Raw genomic sequence first — 26,033 nt, 5'->3', positions numbered from 1 at the left:
TGGAGGCAATATCTGAATCTGTTTCTGTGCACGTACCTCCAGCTTAGTCTGAACGTAGGGTAGATGAGCTAGGAGGCACATCACACTTATTTTTTGTTTTTTTGTTTTTCAGGCAGAGGAACGGACTAGGTATTTCTCAGTCTTCTACCTCTCCATCAATGCAGGGAGCTTGATTTCTACATTTATCACACCCATGCTTAGAGGTTAGGATCTTTTCTAAGGGGCCCTGTGTAAGGTTTTCTCTGACCAGTCAAAAATCTTTTCAAGGCTTCCTGCTCTTCATCCTCTACTTTTACAAGGGCTTAAAAATCTGAGAATTTCTTTTAATCTTGATTTGTCTGGCCCAAAAGAAAGATTATGGATGAGGTGATGGGAAGAAAGAGGATGGCTATGTCTATGACCTCACAAACTTGAGCTTGCAGAATAGAACACCAAAGATTCAAGATTCAAGGTTACTTTCTTCTGGCCTAGGAGATGTGCAGTGTTTTGGGGAAGACTGCTATGCATTGGCTTTTGGAGTTCCAGGATTACTAATGGTGATAGCTCTTGGTAAGTACACTGGGACAGAGGAAATTAATAATCACTGATGCCTGCTACATGAAAAGCATCATCTAAGCACTATTTTATTCAGTCCTCACACTAACCCTATTAGGTAAGTGTTATTGTAGGGATTTTCTCTAGACATTGGAGATAAATTAACAGAATGAAGTCAGAAACCAAGGAAGAAAGAAAGAAAGAAAGAAAGAAAGAAAGAGAAAGAAAGAAAGAAAGACAAGAAAAATAAAGAAAGAAAGAAAGAAAGAAAGAAAGAAAGAAAGAAAGAAGACACAAAGGAAAGAAGGAAGGAAAGGGAGAAACATGCCCAAGGTTATATAACTAATAAGTTTTCTGGGGAGATTTTAAAAAGACTAATCTCTGTGCCTTATATTGGAGCAATTAAGTCAATATCTCTGCAGGATGGAGGCTAGGTATCTATAGTTTTTTTTAATATCTAGGTGATTCTAAAGAGTAGTCAAGGCTGAGATCCACCGTTCTATACTACAATATGTAAGGAAACGAGGAAGATAATTAATCCTTTCTCTCAATCGAGCTTATTTCATCTGATAGTTATTTATCTGGTTATTGGAAGATATTTTTAATTCTTTTAAAGTAGCTTCTAGGTTTTGCTATTTCTGTCCTGCTCTTCAATGCTCCCAAGGAGTTTTCTCTTGATCAAAGGGAATGAGGGGAGTTGGATGAGTAGGTGGAAACTGATGCAAGTTAGATCAAGTGGCATTCTCCTTACCACTGACAACCCAATAATGGAAGAGGAAAGAGGATGTGTGTGTCGTTTAGTTTATGCAGTCTAAGGGGAAACTTGGACATGATTGTTCCTAATCACTGACCTGGAAACCTGTTCTCACTCTGAGCCTTTGGGTGACACCCCCCTGGAAGATATCCAGCACAACACATAAAGAACTCAATAGAGGAAGAAAGAACCCAAAGAGTCAATGTTCAGTCCTGATTATTTTCTACCAGGGGGTGGTTAATAGTAATACTCAGATTCTAATTCCAATTTCAAGGAAACTTCTGTGTTATTCCAGGAGAGCTGTGATAATACATTCCCAGCTTCCTTCTGCCTTTGAAACCAAACATTTTCCCAAATATCATCCTGGTTTTCCACTTAGTGCTATGTCTCCTTCTCTGGATCATGGCACAATAATAATATTAACACATCAGAATAATTATAAAGATAAAAAGAGATACTATAAGTTAAATGTTTTATAAACTATGAAATGTTAAACAAGTGTTAGTTGTCATTATTAGCTGCTTCAGTTTTCTGGGTACGAATAAATAATTCTCTGGCTTTTCACTATAAATTTATTCATCTATTCTTTTCATTCATTGATTCAACAAACATTTATTTAATGAACCTTTTATGTGTCAAATCCTGTGTAGCAATTGGGGTTACATTGTTGAATTAGAGAGCCACAGAGTTTATGCTTTCAAAAAAACTTATATAGTCCAGCAGGAAAAGGGAAACATATATAGTAAACAGGAATTTATAATACAGTATGATCAGTGTCACAGTGGGGGAGGTACAGAGAAAGTTGTAGGAACACGAAGGAGGGATGTCTGACTAAAACCCTGAAGCTCAGAAAATGTTTGCCTAAACAAATGGTATCTAAGATGAGGCCTAAAAGATTAGCAGGAGTTAATCAAAGAAGACATGATATCTGTAAGACAAGGAAATGTGAGATAATTGTGACATATCTGAAGGCCTTAGAGGAATTCCAGATTGCCCCAGGTATAAATGAGAAAGATAAAGAGAAAAAAGTGACAAAAACCAGATAAAGAATGGCCTTTTAAGTCTTAAGGAATTAGAACTTTATCAAAACATTAGGGAGCTGCAAAAAGATTCTGAACAGAGGGATGATTGTTAGATTTTTATTTCTCAGTGGTGTCTCTGACCATAATGTGGAGAAAGAATGGGTTAAGGGTGAAGTAAGGATATTATTTATCTTGATTACTGAATTCTTGGCATTATTTAAAATTTTGTGCTCAAGGTGAGTGTCTCACTCAGCTCAGACTAGTCTCAGCCCTGGTAAAATTGACAAAACTTGATATGATTAGAAATGTGAAGTGATGGAGAAGATAAATCAATGAATATTAGGGTTCTGACTTGAGCAATTAGGTAGATAGTGGGATCATTACACTAATGAATTTAGTTTGGCATACATTACATTTTAGATGTCTTTGAAAATATAATTGGGGTTATCAAAGAGCTATCTGGAAATACAGGTTTAAAGCTCAGAAGAAGTGTTTGGGCTGTAGATAAAGATCTGGAACTAGTAGTGTATGAAGAGCAATTAAGCTATAAAAATAGATTAAATAACTAAGAGATAGTAAAACTAAAGTAAAAGAGGGCTACGTTAGAGCCCTGAGGAATGCCAGTATTACAAGATAGGCAAAAAGAAAAAGCTCACAAATGAGACTAAGAAGGAATGGCTAAAATGGTAGGGGTTCTATCTTGGATTCTAAGAGGATTTCAAGAAGGGAATTGTTCAGAGTAACAAATGTTACTAAGTGGGAAAGTGAGATAAGGGAGAAAAATCCCCATTGAATATAGCAACAAGAAGGTCACTAATTTGGTGATATCAGTTATGATAGATTGGTGGATTCAAGACAGATTAGAGTAGAATGAGAAGTGAATAAGAGGTAAGAAAGGGAAAATGGTATGTATAGCTGAATGGGACATGGAGTCAAGAGAGTATGTTGGGCATGCTTGAATATCATTAGGAAGACTCCAGTAGAGAAAGAAGTTGAAGATGTGAGAAAAAGACAGCGTAATCAGTATGAAAGCACACATGGCAGAATTACCTTTGTACAGAGGAGGAACATCACCTTCAACTAACTGGAGGGAGAAGAGGATAGCTGTAGATATAGGAATTAATAGATTTTGTGTCAGGAAGTTGAGACAATTCCTATTTGAAGGCTTGTGTTTTCTTTATGAAGTAGGAGGCAACATCATCTACTGCAAGAAAGAATTAGTAGAGAAACTTAAGGTTCCTACTCCTCTTCTTCAGTTAAGTGGCTTTGAAATTTAAGTGTGATCTTACCCAGATAATTACCTGGCCTTCCTTTTATCAGTCCACTGTCCACTCTACTATTGATATTTCTAGCCTCTTTCTAGGATCATTCTTAGTTTTAGGAGTGGTCTATTTCCCCTCCAAAATCTTCCTCTTGTCTAGATACCTCTTTTGCTGCCCACTTGTCTCCCAGGATTAGCATCCTTTCTCTTAGCCATTTTTTCTGTCAACAATAAGAAGCCTGTGGTAAGTAAAGCGTGCTATTTGGACAAGCTTTGGGGAAACAGAGGATGAATGAAGAAAAAGTGATAAAGGCAATCTGACTGAGAGTAAGAGAATTTAGAAAGTTAAGGTAAGGAAAAGTAAGGGGACTCAGTCATTCTCGTGCATAAAGATACTATAAAGTGCTACTGGTCACTGACAAAGACACCTTTGGTAGAAGAACTTCTAGAGGGACATCTTGCTGGAGCTGGGAAATCCATTAAGGAGGGAAATACATCTGGGACAGTACCAAGATAGAGTCTTCCTGCTGAATTTAGTTAATAAGCTTGAAAAAAATAATATTTAGTATTTCATAATTATAAAAATAATATCATCTAATTGCTGGTTAGTTGGAATGTAGAAAAAAATAAGAAAATAAAATTCACTTACAATTGCTGTGAAGATGTGGTTAAAGAATATGGGGTAAGGAAAAGAGAATCAGCTCAACTACAGTAATAGCACAGAATTATTTTTGTAAGAATGATGAATAGTGGTTAGAGTGTAAAGTACCTAATGGGAAATAATGAAACATAAAGTAGGAAATAGTAGATTGAGGTGAGCTCCACAGGGGCCACGTCTTTTTTTATCTAGCAAAGTGTCTAGTGTAAGAATGAGTGAATGAAATGCTTTATGGTCGTTAATAGCATATATTATTTTTGAGTCAGACAAATCTCAGGTCAAAAATACAGTTTCTGGCATTTTATAACTATGTAATCTGTACAAATTGCTTAATTTCTTTTATCTTCAATTTCTGCAATAAAATGGAGAGAGTAGTACATGTTTTTCAGGTTAAATCTGTTAATGTATATAAAATGCTTAACACTTTACATATAATAGTAAACCTTCGATAGATGGATAGTGATAATAATAGCCATTAGGATAATAATGAATTTGGGAAGAGCTTTCATGCCAGGAGTTTGGGCTTTTTAGGTAGGTCCTAGAAAGAAGGTTTTAATTTGGCATCAGATAAGAGATGGAAGAGACCAGGGATTGAAAAACTAGTTGGTAGCCATATTAATAATCCAGGGTAGAGGTTCTAAGGTACTAAACAAGAGTCCTAGCAGTAGTAATACAAAAGAGGGGCAGATAGGAAATATGTTGAAGAGAGTCTCAGTTAAAGTTGGTAACATATCAGATGTAGAGATGGAGGAAAAAGAGAGAATTCAAAAATGACTTTGATTTCTGTGGCACAAGAAAGTCTCAACAGATTACTTCTCTTAACAATTGACCATTTTATTCTTCTCTGGGATTCCATAATTTGTGTAATTCCAAAGTCAAGAAGTTTAACTCAGTCCCCTCCCTTTATAAGCTTTGCCAGTCACTCCTAACACTTCAGCAGCCTGTCCTTAGTACTGACATACTGAATGTGCTGAATGAGAAGCTAAGAACCTTGTTCGTGTATCAACTGCAGTTGTGTTTGCAATGGGAAGCAAAATATACAGAAAACCACCTCCTGAAGGAAACATAGTGAGTCAAGTTGTCAAGTGTATCTGGGTGAGTGAATTGTTTACCTGCCTTTTTCAATCAATGGGAGAGAGATGCTATGCTGAGCATATAGGCCTTCAAACATGAGTATACATTTTTCCCAATGACTCTGTTCTACTTCTGTACCTTTTGGCAAACTGAGATTAATCAGTCTTCCTCCGTGTCTCTACTTAACCATTAAGTAAAAAAAATAATGTAACCATTTTTGTAAATTGACAAAAATCTTCTGAAATGTGTATATGTAATATATGTTGCCAATAGGATGCAGGAATAGTTTAAAATTATATCTGAAATATTCTGTATTCAATGTCTGATGAAATCAAAGGGTTGGAGTAAGTCAATTAAAGTATGTGTATCTGAGGGAAGGGATAATGAATTAGAAAAGGCATGGTATGCTTTCTTTTTGTCACACTTCTGATATCTATGCTCTGGTATCTATGCTCTGCCTTAGTTTGCTATTTCCAACCGTTTCAACAACCGCTCTGGGGACATTCCTAAGCGACAGCACTGGCTGGACTGGGCAGCTGAGAAATACCCAGTAAGTTGGAAGTGCAGAAATATCTTATGCCTCCATGGAGATTTTTAATGTCCAAACTGATTCCCTCTTACTGCGTTTGACTTCTTCTCTTACTGTTCTGGGACATTTCTACTCTAAACAAGAAAACCAAGTCTAGAAATTCAGCCTGTTCCTTCTTTCCCTTTCTTGCAGAAGCAGCTCATTATGGATGTGAAGGCACTGACCAGGGTACTATTCCTATATATCCCACTTCCCATGTTCTGGGCTCTTTTGGATCAGCAGGTAAGAATGGTTCTTTTGAAAACAACTCCTTATTCCAGCCCCTTTCCTCTCACAGGAAAGGAATTTCTCATAATAGCATCTGTCACCCCTAGGGCTCACGATGGACCTTGCAAGCCACAAGGATGAATGGGAATCTGGTGAGAAAAGATTTTCCAGAGAAATCTATTATTTTCTTTACAATCCATATTAGGGAAAAATTAATTTCTTTGTGTTTTTGCCTGAAAACTGACTTAAGATCATAAGAGAGGTGCCTTTAACATGAAGGTACTGAGTAGGCAAAATTTAAAAAGCTAGTCTAGAAATAAAAACACAGAATCTTCTCTTTAGAAATCAGGAATATAAAGATGGAAAGGTTTAAATGTATACAAGGAAGTACTGAGAAGAGAGTAAATGAAATGATAGAGACTTGGGATAGAGAATGTTTTCTCCCATCTAAGCCTTCCTGGGGCATAGTAGCATCAGATTTGATTGGTGCCACTACACATTTAGCCCATCCCAGGTTCGTGTAGAGGACCTAGAAATGTGGTACTTTGTACATGGACAAGGAATGGGAAAGTTGTAAACACTTTGTTTTTCCAATCTCCATTCTTTAGCAAACTCAGAGTCTCATCTAGGCTCTCAGTTGTTCTACTTAGATTATTATATTGTTTTTCTACCATCTCAGTTGTGAAGAGGGCAGGGTGGAATGATACCAAGATTTTATTAACCAGTCTATTTGGAGCCTGCAAACTATAATTTTACCTTTTCCCTTTCTCTGGTTGTCCAGAATTTACTATGGTTGTTCTCTCGTTGACCCTTGGAGAACAACTTTGGAAACACTGTGTGTTAGTGGAAGTCATTATCCTAACCATAACATTGTGTTCTGCACATTATCACCTACAACTGCAGTTACTGAAATTAACAAAAACACACTGACTCTACTCTCTCTCAAGAAAACCATAGTACACCGAAAAAGAAAATTCTCCTTTAGGCCTACCTGCCTTCAGCAAGCATTGCCTGAAGCCATTCCCAGTCTGTTTCCCCAAATACCCTTAGAAGTGCAACCATGGCCCTGAACTAAAGACCTGGTGAATTTTATCTTATGTATCTCTCCTACTAATTAGCAATATTTTTGATCCAAGCTATTCTTGTCTTTAGCCACCATCAAAGTGTAATTTATTATAATTTTTCAGGGTATTTTTGTGCTTCAGCCTGACCAGATGCAGGTAGGAGTTTTTTCTATATTCATGGGGATTTATGGCTTTCCTTATCTATACTTCTACCTGTAATATCAGGATTACCAAATATAACTGGATGTTTGTTTCCTTGTATGCTGAGGAGGATTAAGGATAGGGGTGAAAATATTCTCTTTTTGCCCCACACTTCTCTTTCACATCCTGCCCACTTCCAAGTAGAGTGAATTTTGATCTCACAAGAGAAGTATAAGCCCGGGGTTTTTTTTTTCCATGTCAAGACAGTATTTTGGAAATATTGTCCAAGAAAGTGTAAGGCTTTGTTGTGTGAGTAAAACACAATTGGGTGACTCCCAGTTCTTTTTTAAGCCCTTGTTTAATAATCCCCAATTCTTCCTTCTCTCCTTCTCTCCTTCACATTTTCCCTTGGGCTGTGGAACAGGAAAAGATAAGTGAAATTGGGAGGGGAAAATTCCCAACTGGTTGGACAGAAAAACAGGTTCAGAGTGAAATTTGTTCTGTGGGATATTGAGAAGCTGAGGTGCTATGCAGGGCAAATAGAGTCCTGGGTATAAAGGACTGAAAGAGGTGGAATCATTCCATACTTAGTACAATGAAAGTATGTTTGAACGTTAGAGTACACACAAGCAAATGAGAGTACGTACTTACACTTGAGGTAGAAGAATATGTGCAATTAATCCTTTTTACCATGATGTTACAGGTACTAAATCCCCTTCTGGTTCTTATCTTCATTCCATTGTTTGACCTTGTCATTTATCGGCTGGTTTCCAAATGTGGAATTAACTTCTCGTAAGTGCTCACTATGCCTTTGTTATTTAAACTGACTTAATATTTGCTCAGCTTGATAAAAGTTCAATGTCAGTACTTTTCTACTTAGTCACGATTTGTTTTGGTTTATAGTTTTTCTGCTTCTATGTATCTAAGTTAAACTAAATGCCTATTGATACTGGAGGATGGGAATTAGAGCTAACTAATTCTTATTATAGACAGTCCAAGACGTTATTGCCGACTGAACTGTGTGATGTTGAAGAGGTAGATCTAAGCTTCATGGAAAATCAAAAGTATGTGAGAATAGAATCCTAAATCAACTTGTTGCTTTATTCTTGAATGTTGCCTCTTCAAAGTCTAAAGCCTATCATGACAACTAATCCCTTTAAATCTTCTATTGTCTATATGAAACAAAGTGGGTACCTAGTAAGAGTGGGAATAGAGTTGTCCCTAATTACTGCTTTCCCCCCATTCTAAATAGGAGCACCAGGTGTTGTATGGAAATGTTGAATATTGTAGACATGAAACTAATATTACACTGTGTGTTAACTAACTGGAATATAAGTAAAAACTTAAAAAGAAAAGAAGTGTTATTCTTTATAAATTTGACCAGAGGGTTTTCAAGCCTCCTCTAATTCCTGATTTAATAGCAATTTCTTTTTGATGACCACATTATCATATTCAAATGTATTCAAATGGTCTTTTTTCATTTACTCATTGATTGAGCAGATATTATTGAGTTCAGCACCAATGCCATGCAAATATAACAGCACAGATCCAGCCCTGAAGGAGTTCACTGTTTAATAAGGGAGGTAGAACACATGCAAGGATAATTATTACACAATGTGATATATATTAAGTGCAGTAAGAAGGGAAACAAAGTGCCAGGGAAATATAGAGAAAGGAGAGTCCTTCCTGCTGACAGTCAAGAAAGACTTATAAAGACGAAGAAAATGAGGTAAAAATGTATAGTGCCTGGCATATAGCAAATGTTCAATATATCTGGCTGCACTACTATTATTTTTGGTTATGATGACATAATGTATAGAAAGACCATCATAAACAAAAGTTGTGGGAAAATGTGGTGCATTAACAGAGAACTCTTCAGTGTGAGGAGTAGCTGGGACCAAATCAAGAAAGGTCTTTAATGGTAGGCTTAGAGGGTTTAGATTTAAAGTTTAGATATATTGTCTCTCCCTTTCCTCTGCAGATCACTTAGGAAAATGGCTGTTGGTATGATCCTAGCAAGCCTGGCGTTTGCAGTTGCAGCAGCTGTAGAGTTAAAAATTAATGTGAGTTCAATAAATCTAAAGCTCCATGAGGGCAAGACCACATCTATGGTATTCACTCTTCTGATTTGTTCAATCCTGGTTGCCTGGGACCTAGCACAGTCAGTACCTGATCTAGACAGTACCTGATCTAAAGAGGGTGCATCATAACTATCAGTGGTAAACGAGTAGATACAAGGGTAGAACAGCAATGTAAAATGAGGCCCACCTCCCACCTGAGTGATTCAGAGTATATTGTCAAGGAATTCCCAAACACTAATATCCAAGGTATCTAGTCATCCCTTTGGGAACACAGGCTTTTGAATATTTGGCAGATGGAATAGCCATTATTGGGGAATGATGTATGAGGCCACAACTGAGTGAAAAAGCATGGAGTTTGTTACGTAGCATCAGTGCTTGCTACACTGAGCTGGTGCTTCCCCCTCCAAACTGCCTTCAAAGTTTTGTAAGCCAAATACTCTTCAGAGGGAGAAAACTGTCCTCTTGACTAGATGGACTAGGCTGTCAGAGATAGGACAGAGCTATGTGTTCCCATTGTATTTGAAGGGTTATTTGTTGGTAATTCTGACATGTATTCTATGCCCTAAGAGAATGACCCCACCGCAGCCCGGTCCTCAAGAGATTTTCCTGCAAGTCTTGAATCTGGCAGATGATGAGGTGAAGGTGACAGTACTGGGAGATGAAAACAATACTCTGCTGGAAGAGTCCCTCAGATCCTTTCAGGTGAGATATGGACTTGACTTAATTAGAAACACATTCAGGGACACCTCGGTGGCTCAGTTGGTTAAGTATACTGAACTTCGGTTCAGGTTATGATCTTCTTCTGGTTGGTGAGTTCGATCCCCATGTCGGACTCTGTGCTGACAGCCTGGAGCCTGCTTTGGATTCTGTGTCTCCCTGTCTCTCTGCTCCTCCCTAGCTCACCTCTGTCTGTCTCTCTCTCAAAAATAAATAAACACTAAACATTTTTTTTAAAAAAGAAACACATTCAGATTATGCATCAAGGTGACAGCATAATATAGTGGTTAGAAGCACACACTTGTGAAGTCAAACTGGCCCCAGTCCAATTCCTGGTTCTGCCATTCCATAGCTATAAGACCCTGAACAAGATACTTTATCTCTAAATATCAGTTTCATCATCTGTAAAATGGCAATAATTTTTATGCCATAAGCTTTTGTAAGGATAAATATTATATGTAAAGCACTTAGTGTCAGGGACATTGTAAGCTCTCAGTGGGTTGTCATTTGTATTGTTATTTCAAACTGCTTCCTAATATCACATCCTCTGGAAGGATTTGGCTTGTATATTTTCACTAATATTACTGTAAATATTCTGAAATATTTATTTTAAGATATTATTTTTAATAATAAAAATAATATACAACTATTGTTGAAAACTGAAGAGTATGTAGAAAGACATAAAAATCACCTGTAATTCCACTACCCAGAGATGATCAGTTAAGCATTTTTGTATAAATGAATAAATACGTTTTTAAAAAGTACTCAAACTCTACATGCTGTGTTGAACTTTTTTTTCTTAACATTAATCATATCATAATCATCCTTCTTTGTCGAGAGCATGATTTTAATGGACACATGATATTCCATTTTATGGATATATCATAGTTTACTGAGGTATATCCTTATAGGTATTTAAGATTTTTTTATTATACATAATCCTATAATGAACATCCTTACTCATAAATCTTTATGCATGCCTCCAATTACTCTAATATAGCATATTCCTAAAAACAGAATTGCTAGGTTAAAGGGCAAAGTTGAAAGTATCTGATGAGCTCAACTGCCCTGGGATGCTATGACACTGTGATGTCTACAATGCATCAGAAGTTGAGCATGACAATGTCTTCATTCCACAGAAGATGCCACACTATGCCCAACTCCACCTAAAGACAAAAAGCCAGGATTTCCACTTCTACCTAAAATATCATAATCTGTCCGTCTACACTAAACATTCTGTGGAGGAGAAGAACTGGTACAGTCTGATCCTTCGAGAAGATGGAAAAAATATTTCCAGCATGATGGTAAGCTGAGGAATGATCTAGGTTCCAAACTGTTATCTTTTTTTGACTGGATCATTTATATCTTACCAAAGATATGCCTGATGATCAGATTTCTAACTATCAGTTCCTTGTTGTCACCAGTAACTGATTTTTACTTTCCTCTATTACAGGTGAAGGATGAAGGAAACAAAACAGCCAATGGGATGACAACTGTGAGGTTTGGATGTCAAGGAGACCCCAGGCCACTCTGTTTTGAATCTTGGTCTCTCTTCTGATCTGTGGGGCTTCAGATAAAGTAGCCTCACATTCTATTTGTCTTGTACAGGGATTCTCTCTCCTATAATATCAAGGGCATGGGTATCAGAGGCATTTTCCAGGACAATGAGAGACAGGTTTGCTTTCCCATGTGGTATTAAAAGATGACCCTGTATCTGTATATGCCCCCAGTGCTCTAATGTGTACATCCCTTTTTGTTGAATTTTATCCACTTATCTTGCTCTCAGGAAAATAACTGAGTACTTCCCTCTCTGTGATCACCAGAGAAAAATTTAGAAGTGAGCAAATAATCCTTTCTTCATGGTTGGTGGTTGAATATCCCTTATTGTTAACTGTGTTTTTAAAGCATAGTTTTTTGTAAACCTGTAGAAGCCCTATGGTGTAGTAAAGGTAACACCTTTGGTTTTGAATCCAGATAAGGCAAAAATCATGTCAGGTATCCAGGGAAAGTTACAGAGATAGAGAACCCAAGAGGTCACTGGTCTCTGTAGCAGGAATCAGGCATGAAATAGAGAGATGCACATGCTTATGGCCGTCAAGATTAGGTGGTTGCTATTGTGTGCCAAAAACTGTTCTAGGCACTGTTCTAGGCACTGGGAATATAGCGGTAAACAAGTGTCCCTGTTTGGGAGGGTTTGTCTGATGTGTGACAATGTCTCTACCCTTAGGTTTATTAATACATTACACAAAGAAGTCAACATCTCCCTGACTACAGATATCTTCCTCAGCGTTGGTGAAGACTATGGTGTGTCTGCTTACATAACTGTACAAAGTGGAGAGTAAGAGCATTACCCTTGTGGACCTTTTACTTTTATCAACAATTGTTCTTTATTTTTATTTTTATTTTTCGTTTTTGCAATTTCATTTTATTCCACTGGCCCAATGTCATTGTACAAATAAAATTCAGTTGTGTTCCAAATAGCACAACAGAGTCTTCTGGAATGGCACCCTACATATAACAATTATTTTTTAAATGTTTTCTTTGCATATAGGTGTGGGGATTGATTTTGAGTATACTCAGGTTTCCTGTTTTATACTGTTTCACTAATTCTTAAGACTTGGATGAGAAAAACACATAAGGCTTGGATGAGAAGACTGAGGGCCTGAAGCCCACAAAAGAAGATGATTTGTGCCTTCTTTATTCAGGCATAATGTTAAAAAAAAAACTACCTGACAGACAATGAAGAGCTCAGATCTGGGTCAGAAAAACCTGGCATTAAAATCAATCACTCCTAGAGACTTCTTTTCAAAGAGAAATGGTAGCTTTGCTGCTTGACTCACCATGAATAGAGAGATGAGGTCACTCTTTCCCTGGAGATGGGAATGCATTTTCTAGAATAAATGTGGTGTTTATTCTAACTAAAATTGTCCTGTTCCAGATATGCTGCAGTACATTGTAGAACAGAAGATAAGGACTTTTTACTGAATATGGGTCTACTAGACTTTGGTGCAACTTATCTGTTTGTTATTACTAATGTAAGTAACTCATGACCACCCTACTCTCTCCTTCCATATATCTGTATCTATATTTATATCTGTATATTTATTATCTGTATCTGTATTTATCCTGGGATCCAAAGAAAACTGTATGTTGGTGCAGGGTCACATACTTATTTCTAGTGTAAAGTGATAGGTTCTTTCGGGACTTTAGAAAGTCTATTAAGGTCTCTATAAGGGACATTAAAAGAGATAACATAGGGAATAGGCATATAATAGAAATATAGAATGATATAATAGGTGGACTTTTGTGTCTGAATTCTTTCATTTGGCATATTTTCCAAGGTTCATTCATGTTGTAGGATGTATCAGTGCTTCATTTCTTGTTACTATTAATTAATATTCCATTATATAGATGTAACACATTTTATTTGTCAGTTCATCAGTTAATGGACAGTTGGGTTGTTTCTACCTTTTCACTATTATAAATAATGTTGTTATGAACATTCATGTACAAGTTTTTGCATGGACATTTGCTTTTTTTTTTTAATGTTTATTTATTTTTGAGACAGAGAGAGACAGAGCATGGACAGGGGAGAGGCAGAGAGAGAGGGAGACACAGAATCTGAAACAGGCTCCAGGCTCTGAGCGGTCAGCACAGAGCCCGATGCGGGGCTCGAACTCACGGACGTGAGATCATGACCTGAGCCGAAGTCGGACGCTTAACCGACCGAGCCACCCAGGCGCCCCATGCATGGACATTTTCATTTCTCTTGAGTATATATGTATGAGTGGAATTTCTGGGTCACATGGTAACTCTAAGTTTTAACCATCTGAGGCACCACTAGGAACTTTTCCAAAATGAATTCCATTTTACATTCCCACCAATAGTGTGTGAAGGTTGAAATTCCTCCTCATCTTCACCAACACTTTTTTTCTGTCTTTTCTATACCCATCCTAGTAGATGTGAATAATATCTCATTGTGCTTGTGAGGGGGGGGGCGGGGGACACAGAATCCGAAGGAGGCTTCAGGCTAGCAGCTGTCAGCACAGAGCCCGACGTAGGGCTCAAACTCACAAACTGTGAGATCATGACCTGAGCTGAATGCTCAACTGACTGAGCCCCCCAGGCGCCCCTTTCTCCTCTAGCTTCTAGTGGTTTTCTGGCAACATTTGGTATTCCTTGATATGTAGAAGAATCACCCCAATCTCTGCCTTTAAGAGAAGGCTTGTCTGTGTCCAACATTCTTTTTTACGAGAATACCAGCCACAGTGGATTAGAACCCACCCTAATGACCTCATTTTCACATGACTAATTATATCTGCAAAAAACCTATATCCAAGTAAGGTCACATCCTCAGGACTCAGTTGGGGTTAGGCCTTCAACATATGAATTTTAAGGAGATGCAATTCAACCCATAACACTTGTATTCCTGTTATTATTCTACTTTTTGTTTGTTCGGTTTTTTGTATGCTACTCAGGATAGAAGTCATACATATTGTTTCTGAATGCCAGGATCTAATAAGCATTTAAAGTAAACATCATAAATTGGAGCTTGGGGGCCATTTTTTCCATAGTCCTATTTTCTTTGGCCTGCACAGGACTGACAAAAGTAATAATAATCATTATTAGTTGACAATACTTAAAATTCAGTGGATTTCATGTAAGAAGCTGGATTCTTAACATTTCTCTCTCTTTTTAAAAAATTTTAGTTAGTTAACATATAATGCAATATTGGTTTCAGGAGTAGAATCCAGTGACCCATCATTTACGTAAAAAATTCAGTGTTCATCACAATAAGTGCCCTCCTTAGTACCCATCACCCATCCAGCCCATCTCCCACCCACCTCCCTCCATCAACCCATAGTTTATTCTCTGTCATTAAGAGTATCTTGTGGTTTGTTTCCCTTTCTTCTCTTTTCCCCTTCCTTTCATATGTTCATTTGTCTTGTTTCTTAAATTCCACATGAGTTAAATCATATGGTATTTGTCTTTCTCTGATTAACTTATTTCGCTTAGCATAATACATTCTGGCTCCATCCATATCATTGCAAATGGCAAAATTTCATTCTTTTTGATGGCTAATATTCCACTATATATATATAGTATACACATACACACACACACACACACACACACACACCCCAAATCTTCTTTATCTGTTCATCAGTTTATGGACAGTTGGGCTCTCTCCATAGTTTGGCTATTGTTGATAATGCTGCTATTAACATTGGGGTGCATATACCCCTTTGAATCTGTATTTTGTATCCTTTGGGTAAATACCTAATAGTGCAATTGCTAGACTGTAGGGTAGTTCTATTTTTACTTTCATAAGGAACCTCCATACTATTCTCAGGAGTGTCTGCACCAGTTTGCATTCCCACCAACAGTGCATGAGGGTTCCCCTTTCTCTGCATCCTCACCAATACCTGTTATATCTTGCATTGTTAATTTTAGCCATTTTGACAGGTGCGAGGTGGTATTTCATTGTGTTTATTTTTTTTGTTTGTTTGTTTTCCTGATGATGAGTGATGTTAAGCATCTTTTCATGTGTCTGTTAGCCATCTGGATGTCTTTTTTGGAAAAGTGTCTATGCATGTATTCTGCCCATTTCTTAACTGAGTTATTTGGTTTTTGGGTGTTGAGTTTGATACGTTATTTATAGATTTTTGGTACTAACATTTATTAGTTATGCCATTTTCAAATATCTTCTCCCATTCTGTAGGATGCCTTTTAGTTGTGTTGATCGTTTCCATCACTGTGCAGAAGATTTTTATCATGAAGTCCCAATAGTTCCTGTTGGCTTTTGTTTCCCTTGCCTTCAGCGACATGTCTAGTAAGAAGTTTCTTCAGCTGAAGTCAAAGAAGTTTGCTACCTGTTTTATCCTGTAGGATTTTGATGGTTTCCTGTCACACATTTGGGTCTTTCATCCATTTTGAATTTGCTTTTGTGTATGGTGTAAGAAAGTGGCCTAGTTTCATTCTTCTACATGTTGCCATCCAGTTTTCCTAACACCATTTGTTGAAAATACTTTTTGCCATTGGATATTCTTTCCTGCTTTGTCAAAGGTTAGTTGGCAGTATAGTTGTGGATCCATTTCTGGGTTCTCTGTTCTGTTCCATTAATCTATGTGTCTGTTTTTGTGCCAGTACCATATTGTCTTGATGCCTACAGCTTTGTAATACAGCTTGAAATCCAGAATCATGATGCCTCCAGTTTTGTTTTTCTTTTACAGGATTGCTTTGGCTATCTGGAGTTTTTTGTGGTTCCATACAAATTTTAAGATTTGATCTAGCTCTGTGAAAAATGCTTGTGGTATTTTGATAGGGATTGCATTAAATGTGTAGATTGCTATATGGAAACCAGTTTGACAATAAATTATATTTAATATAAAAATGTGTAGATTGCTTTGGGTAGTATGGACATTTTAATAATGTTTGTTCTTCCAATCCATGAGTATGGAATGCTTTTCCATTTCTTTGTGTTCTCTTCAATTTCTTTCATAAGTGTTCTATAATTTTCAGAGTATACATCTTTTACCTCTTTAGTTAGGTTTATTCCTAGGTATCTCATTGTGTTAATGCAATTGCAAATGAGATCAATTCCTTGATTTCTTTTTCTGCTGCTTTATTATTGGTATATAGAAATGCAACAGGTTTCTGCACATTGATTTTATATCCTGCAACTTTGCTGAATTCATGAATTAATTCTAGCAATTTTTTAGTGGAGTCTTTCAGGTTTTCTACAAAGAATATCATGTCATCTGCAAATAGTGAAAGTTGCACTTTTTCCTTGCCAATTTTGATGCCTTTTATTTCTTTTTGTTGTCTGATTGCTGAGGCTAAGACTTCTACAACTATATTAAATAGTAATGGTGAGAGTGGACACCCTTGTCTCATACCCGACTGTAGGAGAAAAGCTCTGTTTTTCCCTATTGAGAATGTTACTAGCTGTTGGTCTTTCATATATGGCCTTTATGATGTTGAGGTATGTTCCATATATCCCACCTTCTTGAGGGTTTTTATCAAGAAAGGGTGCTGTGTTTTGTTAAATGCTTCTTCTGCATCTATTGACAGGATCATATGGTTCTTAGACTTTCTTTTATTAATGTAGGGTATCACATTGGTTGATTTGTGGATATTGAACCAGTCCTGCAGCCCAGGAACATATCCCACTTATCATGGTGAATAATTCTTTTAATGTACTGTTGAATTCAATTTGCTAGTATCTTGTTGAGAATTTTTGCATCCAGGTTCATCAGGTATATTGGCCTGTAATTCTCCTTTTTAGTGGAGTCTTTGTCTGGTTTTGGAATCATGGTAATGCTAGCTTTGCAGAATGAGTTTAGAAGTTTTTCTTCCATTTCTATATTTTGGAACAGTCTGAGAAGAATGGGTATTAACTCTTCTTTAAATATCTGGTAGAATTCCCCTGGGAAGCCAGAAATTGTTGATTACTGATTTAATTTCTTTGCTGGTTATGCATCTGGTAGTGTGTGAGTTTCTAGGAATTTATCCATTTCCTCCAGATTGTCCTGTTTGTCGGCATATAATTTTTCATGGTTTTCTTTTATAATTGTTTGTATTTCTGAGGTGTTGGTTATGATCTGTCCTCTTTCATTCGTGATTTTATCTATTGGGGTCCTTTCTCTTTTTGCTAAGTCTGGCTAAGGGGCTATCAATTTTGTTAATTATTTCAAAGAACCAGCTCTTAGTTTCATCGATCTTTTTACTGGATTTTGTTCTATATCATTTATTTCTGCTCTAATCTTTATTGTTTCCCTTCTTCTGCTGGCTTTAGGCTTTATTTGCTGTTCCTTTTCTAGCTTCTTTAACTGTAAAGTTAGATTGTCCATTTGGGACCTTTCTTGCTTCTTGAGATAGACCTGAATTGCAATATACTTCCCTCTTAAGACTGCCTTTGCTGCATCCCAAAGGCTTTGGACTGTGATGTTTTCATTTTCATTTTCTTTTTTCTTGTGGTTGACTTCAAGTTTCATAGCATTGTGATCTGAAAATGTGCATGGTATGATCTCGATCTTTTTGTACTTGTTGAGGGATGATTTGTGATTCAGTATGTGATCTATTCTGAAGAATGTTCCTTGTGCACTCGAAAAGAATGTGTATTCTGCTGCTTTAAGATGAAATGTTCTGAATATATTTAAGTCCATCTGGTCCAGTGTGTCATTCAAAGCCATTGTCTCCTTGTTCATTTTCAGCTTAGGTGATCTCTCCATTGTTGTAAGTGGGGTGTTAAAGTCCCCTACTATTATTGTATTATTATCAATGAGTTTATTTATGTTTGTTATTAATTGATTTATGTATCAATTATGATATAATGCCCTCCTTTATTTCTTATTTCAGTCTTTGTTTTAAAATCTAGTTTGTCTGGGGCACCTGAGTGGCTCAGTCGGTTAACTGTCGACTTTGGCTCAGGTCATGATCTCACAGTTCGTGAGTTCGAGCCCCGTGTCAGGCTCTGGGCTGACAGCTCAGAACCTGGAGACTGCTTCAGATTCCGTGTCTCCCTCTATCTGCCCTTCCGTTGCTTGCACTCTGTCTCTCGCATTGTCTCAAAAGTAAATAAACATTAAAAAAACTTAAAATCTAGTTTGTCTAGATATAAGAATGGCTACTCTGGCTTTCTTTTGATGTCCATTCACATGATAGATGGTTCTCCATAGCCTCACTTTTAAACTGTAGATATCTTTAGGTCTAAAATAAGTCTCTTGTAGGCAGAAAATTGATAGATCTTTTTTTTTTTTTTATCCATTCTGCTACTCTATGTCTTTTGATTGGAGCACTTAATCCATTTACATTCAGAGTGATTATTGAAATTCATGAATTTAGTGCCATTGTGTTACCTGTAGAGTTGGTATATCTGGTGATGCTCTCAGGTCCTTTCTAGTCTTTCTTGCTTTTGGTCTTTTTTTTCCTCCACTCAGAGTCCCACTTCAAATTTCTTATCGGGCTGGTTTAGTGGTCCCAAACTCCTTTAGTTTTTGTTTGGGAAATTCTTTATCTCTCTAACAGCCTTGCTGGATAGAGTGTTCTTGGCTGCTTATTTTTTACATTCAGTATGTTGAATATATTTTGCCGCACCTTTCTGACCTGCCAAGTTTCTGTGGACAGATATTCTGCAAACCTGGTCTGTCTTCCCTGGTAGGTTAAGGACTCCCCCCCCCCCCCCCCCCCCCGCACCGGGCTGCTTTCAGGATTCTTTCCTTTCCTTGTCTGTGTATACTGTGAATTTGACTATGATATGTCTTGGCCATAGCCAGATTTTGTTGGATTTAATGGGAGTTTTCTGTGCTTCTTGGATTTTGATGTTTGTGTCTTTCCCCAGACACAGGGAAGTTTTCAGCTATAATTTGCTCACATAATCCTTCTGCCCCCTTTTCTCTCTCTTCATCTTCTGGGACTCCTGTGATATAAATGTTATTATGTTTTAACAAATTGCTGAGTTCCCTAAGTCTGCCTTTGTGATCTCTAACCTTTGTTTCCCTCTTCTTTTCAGCTTCATTATTTTCCATAATTTTATCTTCTATGTCACTAATTTGTTCTTCTGCCTCATCCATCCTTGTTTTTGTGGCCTCCATTTGGGTTTACATCTTCGTTATAGCATTTTTAATTTCAGCCTGACTAGATTTTAGTTCTTTTATCTCTGCATAAATGATTCTGTGGTGTCGTCTATGCTTTTTTTCAAGCCCTACTAGTATCCTTATAATCATTGTTTTATTTATTTTAAAAGATTTTTTAAATGCCTATTTATTTTTGAGAGGGGGGAGGGGCAGAGAGGAAGATAGAATCTGAAGTAGGCTCCCCACTGTCAGCACAAAGCCCAATGTGGGGCTCAAACCCACCAACCATGAGATCATGACCTGAGCTGAAGTCCAAGGCTCAACTGACTGAGCCACCCAGGCATCCCATAATCATTGTTACAAATTCTAGTTCAGAGATCTTACTTACATCTGCATTGACCAAATACCTGGTCATCATTTCTTCCTGTTCTTTCTTTTGAGGTGAATTCCTCTATCTTGTCATTTTGGAGGAAGAAAAAACAACAATAATAGAATGAAATAAAAATGAAAAATAAAGGGAGCCAGATCCTAGGTGTGTTTTTGTCTGTTTGTTAAGAGAGGCTTGATAGAAAAAAAAAGAAAAGAGAAGAGAGGAGAGAAAAAAATTTAATTTAAAATTTAAAAAATAAAAAGAATAATAAAATAAAATAAAATAATTGTGCTTTTTCTGTATACAAGAAACAAAAGAAAAGAAAAACAACAACATCAACAACAAAACAAAAACAGAAGGAACAACAAATGAACAAACAAACAAAAATGAAGCTAGATCCAGTTTCCCCTATAACTGAAACTTTGCAGCAGTCTGTGATCAGTAGACTAAGCTCAGGGAAGGGATCTGTGCTGGTCTTCTGCAGGAGGGGCCTCCAGGGCACAGTGGAGGTGGGGGGGGGGGTTGACGGTAGGAGGGAGGCTTGGTGTAACAGCTCCATTCTCCACTTGGTGGCATTGTGTAGCTCACTGGAGTTGATTAGTGTTTGTGGGCTAATGGTGGAAATGCCTTCACCCCACTCCCTAGTCTCCAGAGTGTGAAGTTTGTACCTTCACAGATGTGCAGTTGCCCCTTTTGTCTCCCAGGCATTGGTCAGCTCCCTGCCTTCCCCCTGTCTCCCAGGTGTCAGCCTACTAGGGAGTGCCTCCCTCCAGATTTTTATCTCAGGAATGGCTGTGTTTCAAAATCCCACACTTCAGAGACCTCCACAGTTCCAAAGAAAAGGGTCTTGCTGCACTGTGGCCCACTTGTCCCAGGAAATGGTTGTACCATTATGCAGCAGTAGCAGCTCAGAGTTTGTGGTAAATTGCAACACATATCTGGCTCCAGGGTTTGCTACCCTCAGGCAGTGTCTGTTTTTATATGGGTGAATGTGGCAGTTTGATGGTGCCCATTGGGTCTCTTGCCCATGGGGAGACTGTATCACCTCTACTAAAAGCACTCCAAGCTGGGGAACCCATTCTCCCTGTGCAACCCAGGGAATCCTCAGACCATGCTGCCCATTCCCAGGGTTCTGGCCTGCTTTCTCACCAGAGAACCACCAGGGAGGGGCTAACCTCTGAAACTTCAGACTCTGTGCTCCACTGTTTATAAAAACCTGGTGGTAGTGAAACCTTCTCCTTTTCTTTTCCCCGTGCTAAGTTTTTTTGTGCAGTCCCCTGTGTATGTTTTTACTCTTTGTCTCTGCTTTCAGAGGGAGGAGTGCTTTTTTGCACAAACCCAATGTGCTGCTCTCTCTCCCTCTCTTTCTCCTCTCTGTGAAAATGCTTTCCTCCCCCTCTGCACCACCACGGCTCATCTCTCCCCCATTTCACCTCACTGCACCATATACCTGCCACATTCTCTCCCTCAAATTATGTAGATTGTTCTGTTAATTCTCAGCTTGATTTCCTAGTTGTTCAAAATGGTTTGATATTGATCTAGCTGTGTTCAAGGGACAAGACCAGGGTTCCCTTATTACTCTGCCATCTTAACTCCTCCTCTCCTCTCTTAAGTTTGTTAAAAACAATAACAGAAATTTAATTACAATATTACCATGTCAATTAGCTGGTGCTGTAATGGCTAAGCCCTTTAGATGAGGCCTGTGCTATCCACTTTACCACAGTCCCCATCATTCCCATTTAGCCTGCTTTGTTTTCTTAATTGTTTGCCTGTGGGTATTTGAGTATGAGACCTTGATTTAGAAGCTTAAGTCACAATCTTCTATTAGCCTAAGAAAACCCGAACATATGTCTATGTATTGTTCATAATATCAATTGAAGCAAAATTTACCTATTTTGAACCTAATGACCCTTTGACTCAGAAAATGAAGGACATTTGGATGTCAGACACTTTTGATTTCAAGGACTTTTGATCTTGATGTTTTAATTGCTATTTTAATCGCATTATACTTTAGATATTATACCTACTACCTAATAATGGTTTCACTTCAAGAAATACATGTAATTTTAGAGTTTTTATTCTGTTTATAACAAATATTAGTAGATATAGCCTATATAAAATAAAACCAACCATAACTAAAAACCTACAGACAAAGAAATGAAGATAATAGAATCACATATATTTGGTAACATTAATAACAACAACAATAAAAGACCCTAAAAAAATATTTTTGACCAAAATTCTACAGAAAAATTATCTCTTTTTCACATAATTTGAATGTGTGAGATTTGAGTTAAAAAGTAATGGCCAGTAAATATAATTAAAAATAGCAGGCACTAGGGGCGCCTGGGTGGCGCAGTCGGTTAAGCGTCCGACTTCAGCCAGGTCACGATCTCACGGTCCATGAGTTCGAGCCCCGCGTCAGGCTCTGGGCTGATGGCTCAGAGCCTGGAGCCTGTTTCTGATTCTGTGTCTCCCTCTCTCTCTGCCCCTCCCCCGTTCGTGCTCTGTCTCTCTCTGTCCCAAAAATAAATAAACGTTGAAAAAAAATTAAAAATAAATAAATAAATAAATAAAAATAAAAATAGCAGGCACTATTTGATATAGATTTTTCAACATTTTGATCCAACATTTTGATCAACAAAATGTTTAATGTAAGGTATACCAAGAAAATAATTAATTTTGATAAAAGTAATTTTAGTAAAATAAAAATTTTAATGGAAAATGTCCAAAACCAGTTTAATTATGCTTACATAGAAAACTGGACAAGGAAGTAAACTTTCTCAAGAACATGCTGAAAATTCATTGTGTTTGTATAATTTAAATGCCATTTTATATTTAAAATATTGGTCAGGGAGCACCTGGGTGGCTCAGTTGGTTAAGCATCTGATTTTGGCTCAGGTCATGATCTTGCTGTTCATGAGTTGGAGCCCTGTGTAGGGCTCTGTGCTGACAGATCAGAGCCTGGAGTCTGTTTCAGGTTCTGTGTCTCCCTCTCTCTGCCCCTGCCTTCCACCCCTCTCAAAAATAAACATTTAAAAAATTTTTTAAAAATAAAATAAAATGTTAGCCAAGATCAAAATACCTATAGTTCAAAATGATGGAAATCCAAACTACAGTATCAAAATATTCTGCCATTTTAAGGACTTTGTCAATAATGGTATCTGATTGACTGAAGCCTGGTGAGTGCAGTGTTACCAAAAGGAATTTCAAAAACTGAAATTGTATAGAATTTGTTCAGTTTCTTGAAGGATGAAAATACAAAAAGGGGATGGATATAAGATCACATAATGCTGTAGGTTAGAAATATTCACTTGTGACTGCTGATAAGCCTATTTCTTCTTTCTCTCACTAAGAACACCAGTCAGGATCCTCAGGCCTGGAAGATGAAAGACACTCCAGCCAACAAACTGTCCATTGCATGGCAGCTACCACAATATGCCCTGGTTACAGCTGGGGAGGTCATGTTCTCTGTCACAGGACTTGAGTTTTCTTATTCTCAGGTAAGTTTCTCCAAGTGAAAAGTGGAGGTATATATATATTTCTCAGAGAAGGATGAGGTTTAATCCTAGCACTGCCTTAAATAGGTATGTGATCCTGGTCAAGACCTCTCTATTTTTCAGCCTTAGATTCCTTACATATGACCCTGAACAGAGAGTCATCTTGACTCCCAGGATCATGGCAGGGCAGCATAGTAGGTGATGCTGTTTGGGATCTAGGAAAGGGTACTTTAGGAATGAGGACTGTGGGATCGCCTGCTGGCTCAGTAGGTTGAGTGTCCAACTTCTGCTCAGGTCATGATCTTGCAGTTCATGAGTTGGAGCCCTGTGTTAGGCTCTGTGCTGACAGCTCAGAGCCTGGAGCCTGTTTCAGATTCTGTGCCTCCCTCTCTCTCTCTGCACCTCCCCACTCGGGATCTGTCTCTCTTTCAAAAATAAAAATAGATCACAAAAAAATTTTTTTTTAAAGAATAAGGACTGTGAAGTCAAACTGGCCATGTTCAAATTCTGACTGTACAACCTATTGCAAAAACTTGAGCAAATTAATGATCTCTGATGCTATTTTTCTTTGTGTATAAAATAAGAATACTGGTAGAATTTATCTCTTAGGGTATAATGAAGATTATATGGTATAATGAATTAAAATATTCAATTAAGAGCTCCATCTTATTTTTACTGTTAACATTATTTCCATGCCCTGAATCAAACACCACAGCTGAACTTGGGGGGTGGGACAAGAGTTCAAATTTGGAAACTTTTGTGGGAGAAGTTTTCTGGCTGCATGGGTCGTATGTATGCTGTAGGGCGTTTGTTTACTCACAAACCTGTGTCCTCTTTAGGCTCCCTCTAGCATGAAATCTGTACTCCAGGCAGCCTGGTTGTTGACAGTTGCAGTTGGGAATATCATCGTGCTTGTTGTGGCACAGTTCAGTGGCCTGGTACAGGTATGGATCTGATGGAAGTAGGAACTTATCTACCCATGATTTCCCCTCCAAGTTCCTTTTCTCCCTGTTCCCCTATCCCTTTGCCCCTCACATTTCCTACTCATACTGTGGCATGAGATGGGCCAGATATAAACAGACATGGCCAGGAAAATAGACATATAAGAGTGGCAGTAATGGCCATCATAGGCCCATCTGAGGAGACGCCAGTGAACCCATTCTTCTTTTAGCAAACCTCTGCCTACACTGGTGATCCTGAATCAATCTGCTCATCCTACAAAGATCCATTTAATTTCAAGTTTCTCCACATTCGTCTCTATATTTATTTCTTCCTGCAGTGGGCAGAATTCATTTTGTTTTCTTGTCTCCTGCTGGTGGTCTGCCTGATCTTCTCCATCATGGGCTACTACTACGTTCCTATAAAGCCAGAGAATTTACAGAAGCCAGCAGATAAGCAGATTCTCCATACCCAAGGAAACGTGATCAACCTGGAGACCAAGAAGACAAAGCTTTAATGGCTCCTTGGCCTCTGCCCAGACCCCAATCTCTGGCTTTGGTCTTGGCCAACATCCATCTTAAAGCATTTTTTTCTCCTACTTGGTCAGGGAATAGAAGTAGCATCAAATCTGAGATGATCTCCTTCATTTTTGATAGAAGCAGTTCTAGGACTGGATTTTCCAGTACATTAAAGTACAAGTCCCCTGAGACTCTATGTCTCCCCATCAATTACTAAACTCTGTAAACATTGTGTAGTATTGCTGAAGCAGGCTAGGTGTTTCTAAATGTCCATTAAAAACACAAATGTATATTGAAATTAATTTCTGGGGTTATGCAAAATTATGTAGGAATCCCTTTACTTGCCATTTAGAACTAATGACTCCATTCTTTGAGTTGCTGATTCTGGGGAAAAATTGCAGAATAGCAGAAATGGTATTTCAAGTTTCTTCGTAAGCAACATACTTATACTATTACTAGGACCTCATGAATTAGTGTGTCTGGTGCAATCTGGTTCAGGGGCTGGCCTGTCAGCTACCCAGGTTTGATAAGACCTTTTTAGTAAATTTTTCAGTACAGGTGGTAGGAGACAAGTGACATTTTATTAATACACAGAAGAAATATATCTTTCTGATAATTATAGTATTTTATCTACTAACCAAAATACCTTTTCTTCATACTGGTAGATCTTTGGAGACCAAATTAAATATGCTAAGCATGGTTCTGGAAATCAAGAACAAGCATAACTTGTAAAAATCTTGGGGTGCCTGGGTGGCTCAGTTGGTTGAGTCCGACTCTTGATTAGGGTTCAGGTCAGGATCTCATGGTTCATGAGATGGAGTCCTGCATCAGGCTCTGCCCTGAAGGCATGGAGCCTGTTTGGGATTCTGTCTCTCCCTCTCTCTCTCAAACATAAATGAATAAACTTCTTAGAAAAATAAATCCTGTTGAGCCATTCTTCTACAATGCACATTCTTCTTGGGACTACAATATTTCAGCTGGATTATGCCTTCCTGTGGACAGTTGTATAGACACTTATAATTTTCC

At 37.8% G+C, this 26,033-nt stretch overlaps 1 protein-coding gene across 1 annotated transcript in view; it reads left to right on the top strand.

Moving 5' to 3' along the window:
- SLC15A2 (solute carrier family 15 member 2) overlaps positions 1-25,772 on the top strand; it is a 35,772-nt gene extending 10,000 nt beyond the window's left edge. The window contains exons 6-22 of the mRNA XM_047874195.1: positions 113-203; positions 472-549; positions 5,242-5,324; positions 5,767-5,853; positions 6,025-6,114; positions 6,207-6,251; positions 7,287-7,319; positions 8,008-8,096; positions 9,286-9,367; positions 9,953-10,087; positions 11,242-11,406; positions 11,556-11,602; positions 12,330-12,440; positions 13,041-13,137; positions 23,407-23,553; positions 24,390-24,494; positions 24,830-25,772. Of these exons, the coding sequence (XP_047730151.1) occupies positions 113-203; positions 472-549; positions 5,242-5,324; positions 5,767-5,853; positions 6,025-6,114; positions 6,207-6,251; positions 7,287-7,319; positions 8,008-8,096; positions 9,286-9,367; positions 9,953-10,087; positions 11,242-11,406; positions 11,556-11,602; positions 12,330-12,440; positions 13,041-13,137; positions 23,407-23,553; positions 24,390-24,494; positions 24,830-25,006 (1,662 nt within the window). The 3' untranslated portion in view covers positions 25,007-25,772. The remainder of the gene's footprint in view (positions 1-112; positions 204-471; positions 550-5,241; positions 5,325-5,766; positions 5,854-6,024; positions 6,115-6,206; positions 6,252-7,286; positions 7,320-8,007; positions 8,097-9,285; positions 9,368-9,952; positions 10,088-11,241; positions 11,407-11,555; positions 11,603-12,329; positions 12,441-13,040; positions 13,138-23,406; positions 23,554-24,389; positions 24,495-24,829) is intronic.
- Positions 25,773-26,033: the final 261 nt, after the last annotated feature.

Source organism: Prionailurus viverrinus, chromosome C2, assembly GCF_022837055.1.
Source record: "Prionailurus viverrinus isolate Anna chromosome C2, UM_Priviv_1.0, whole genome shotgun sequence".
Classification (NCBI taxonomy): domain Eukaryota; kingdom Metazoa; phylum Chordata; class Mammalia; order Carnivora; family Felidae; genus Prionailurus; species Prionailurus viverrinus.
This window is presented reverse-complemented; position numbering and strand designations above follow the sequence as displayed.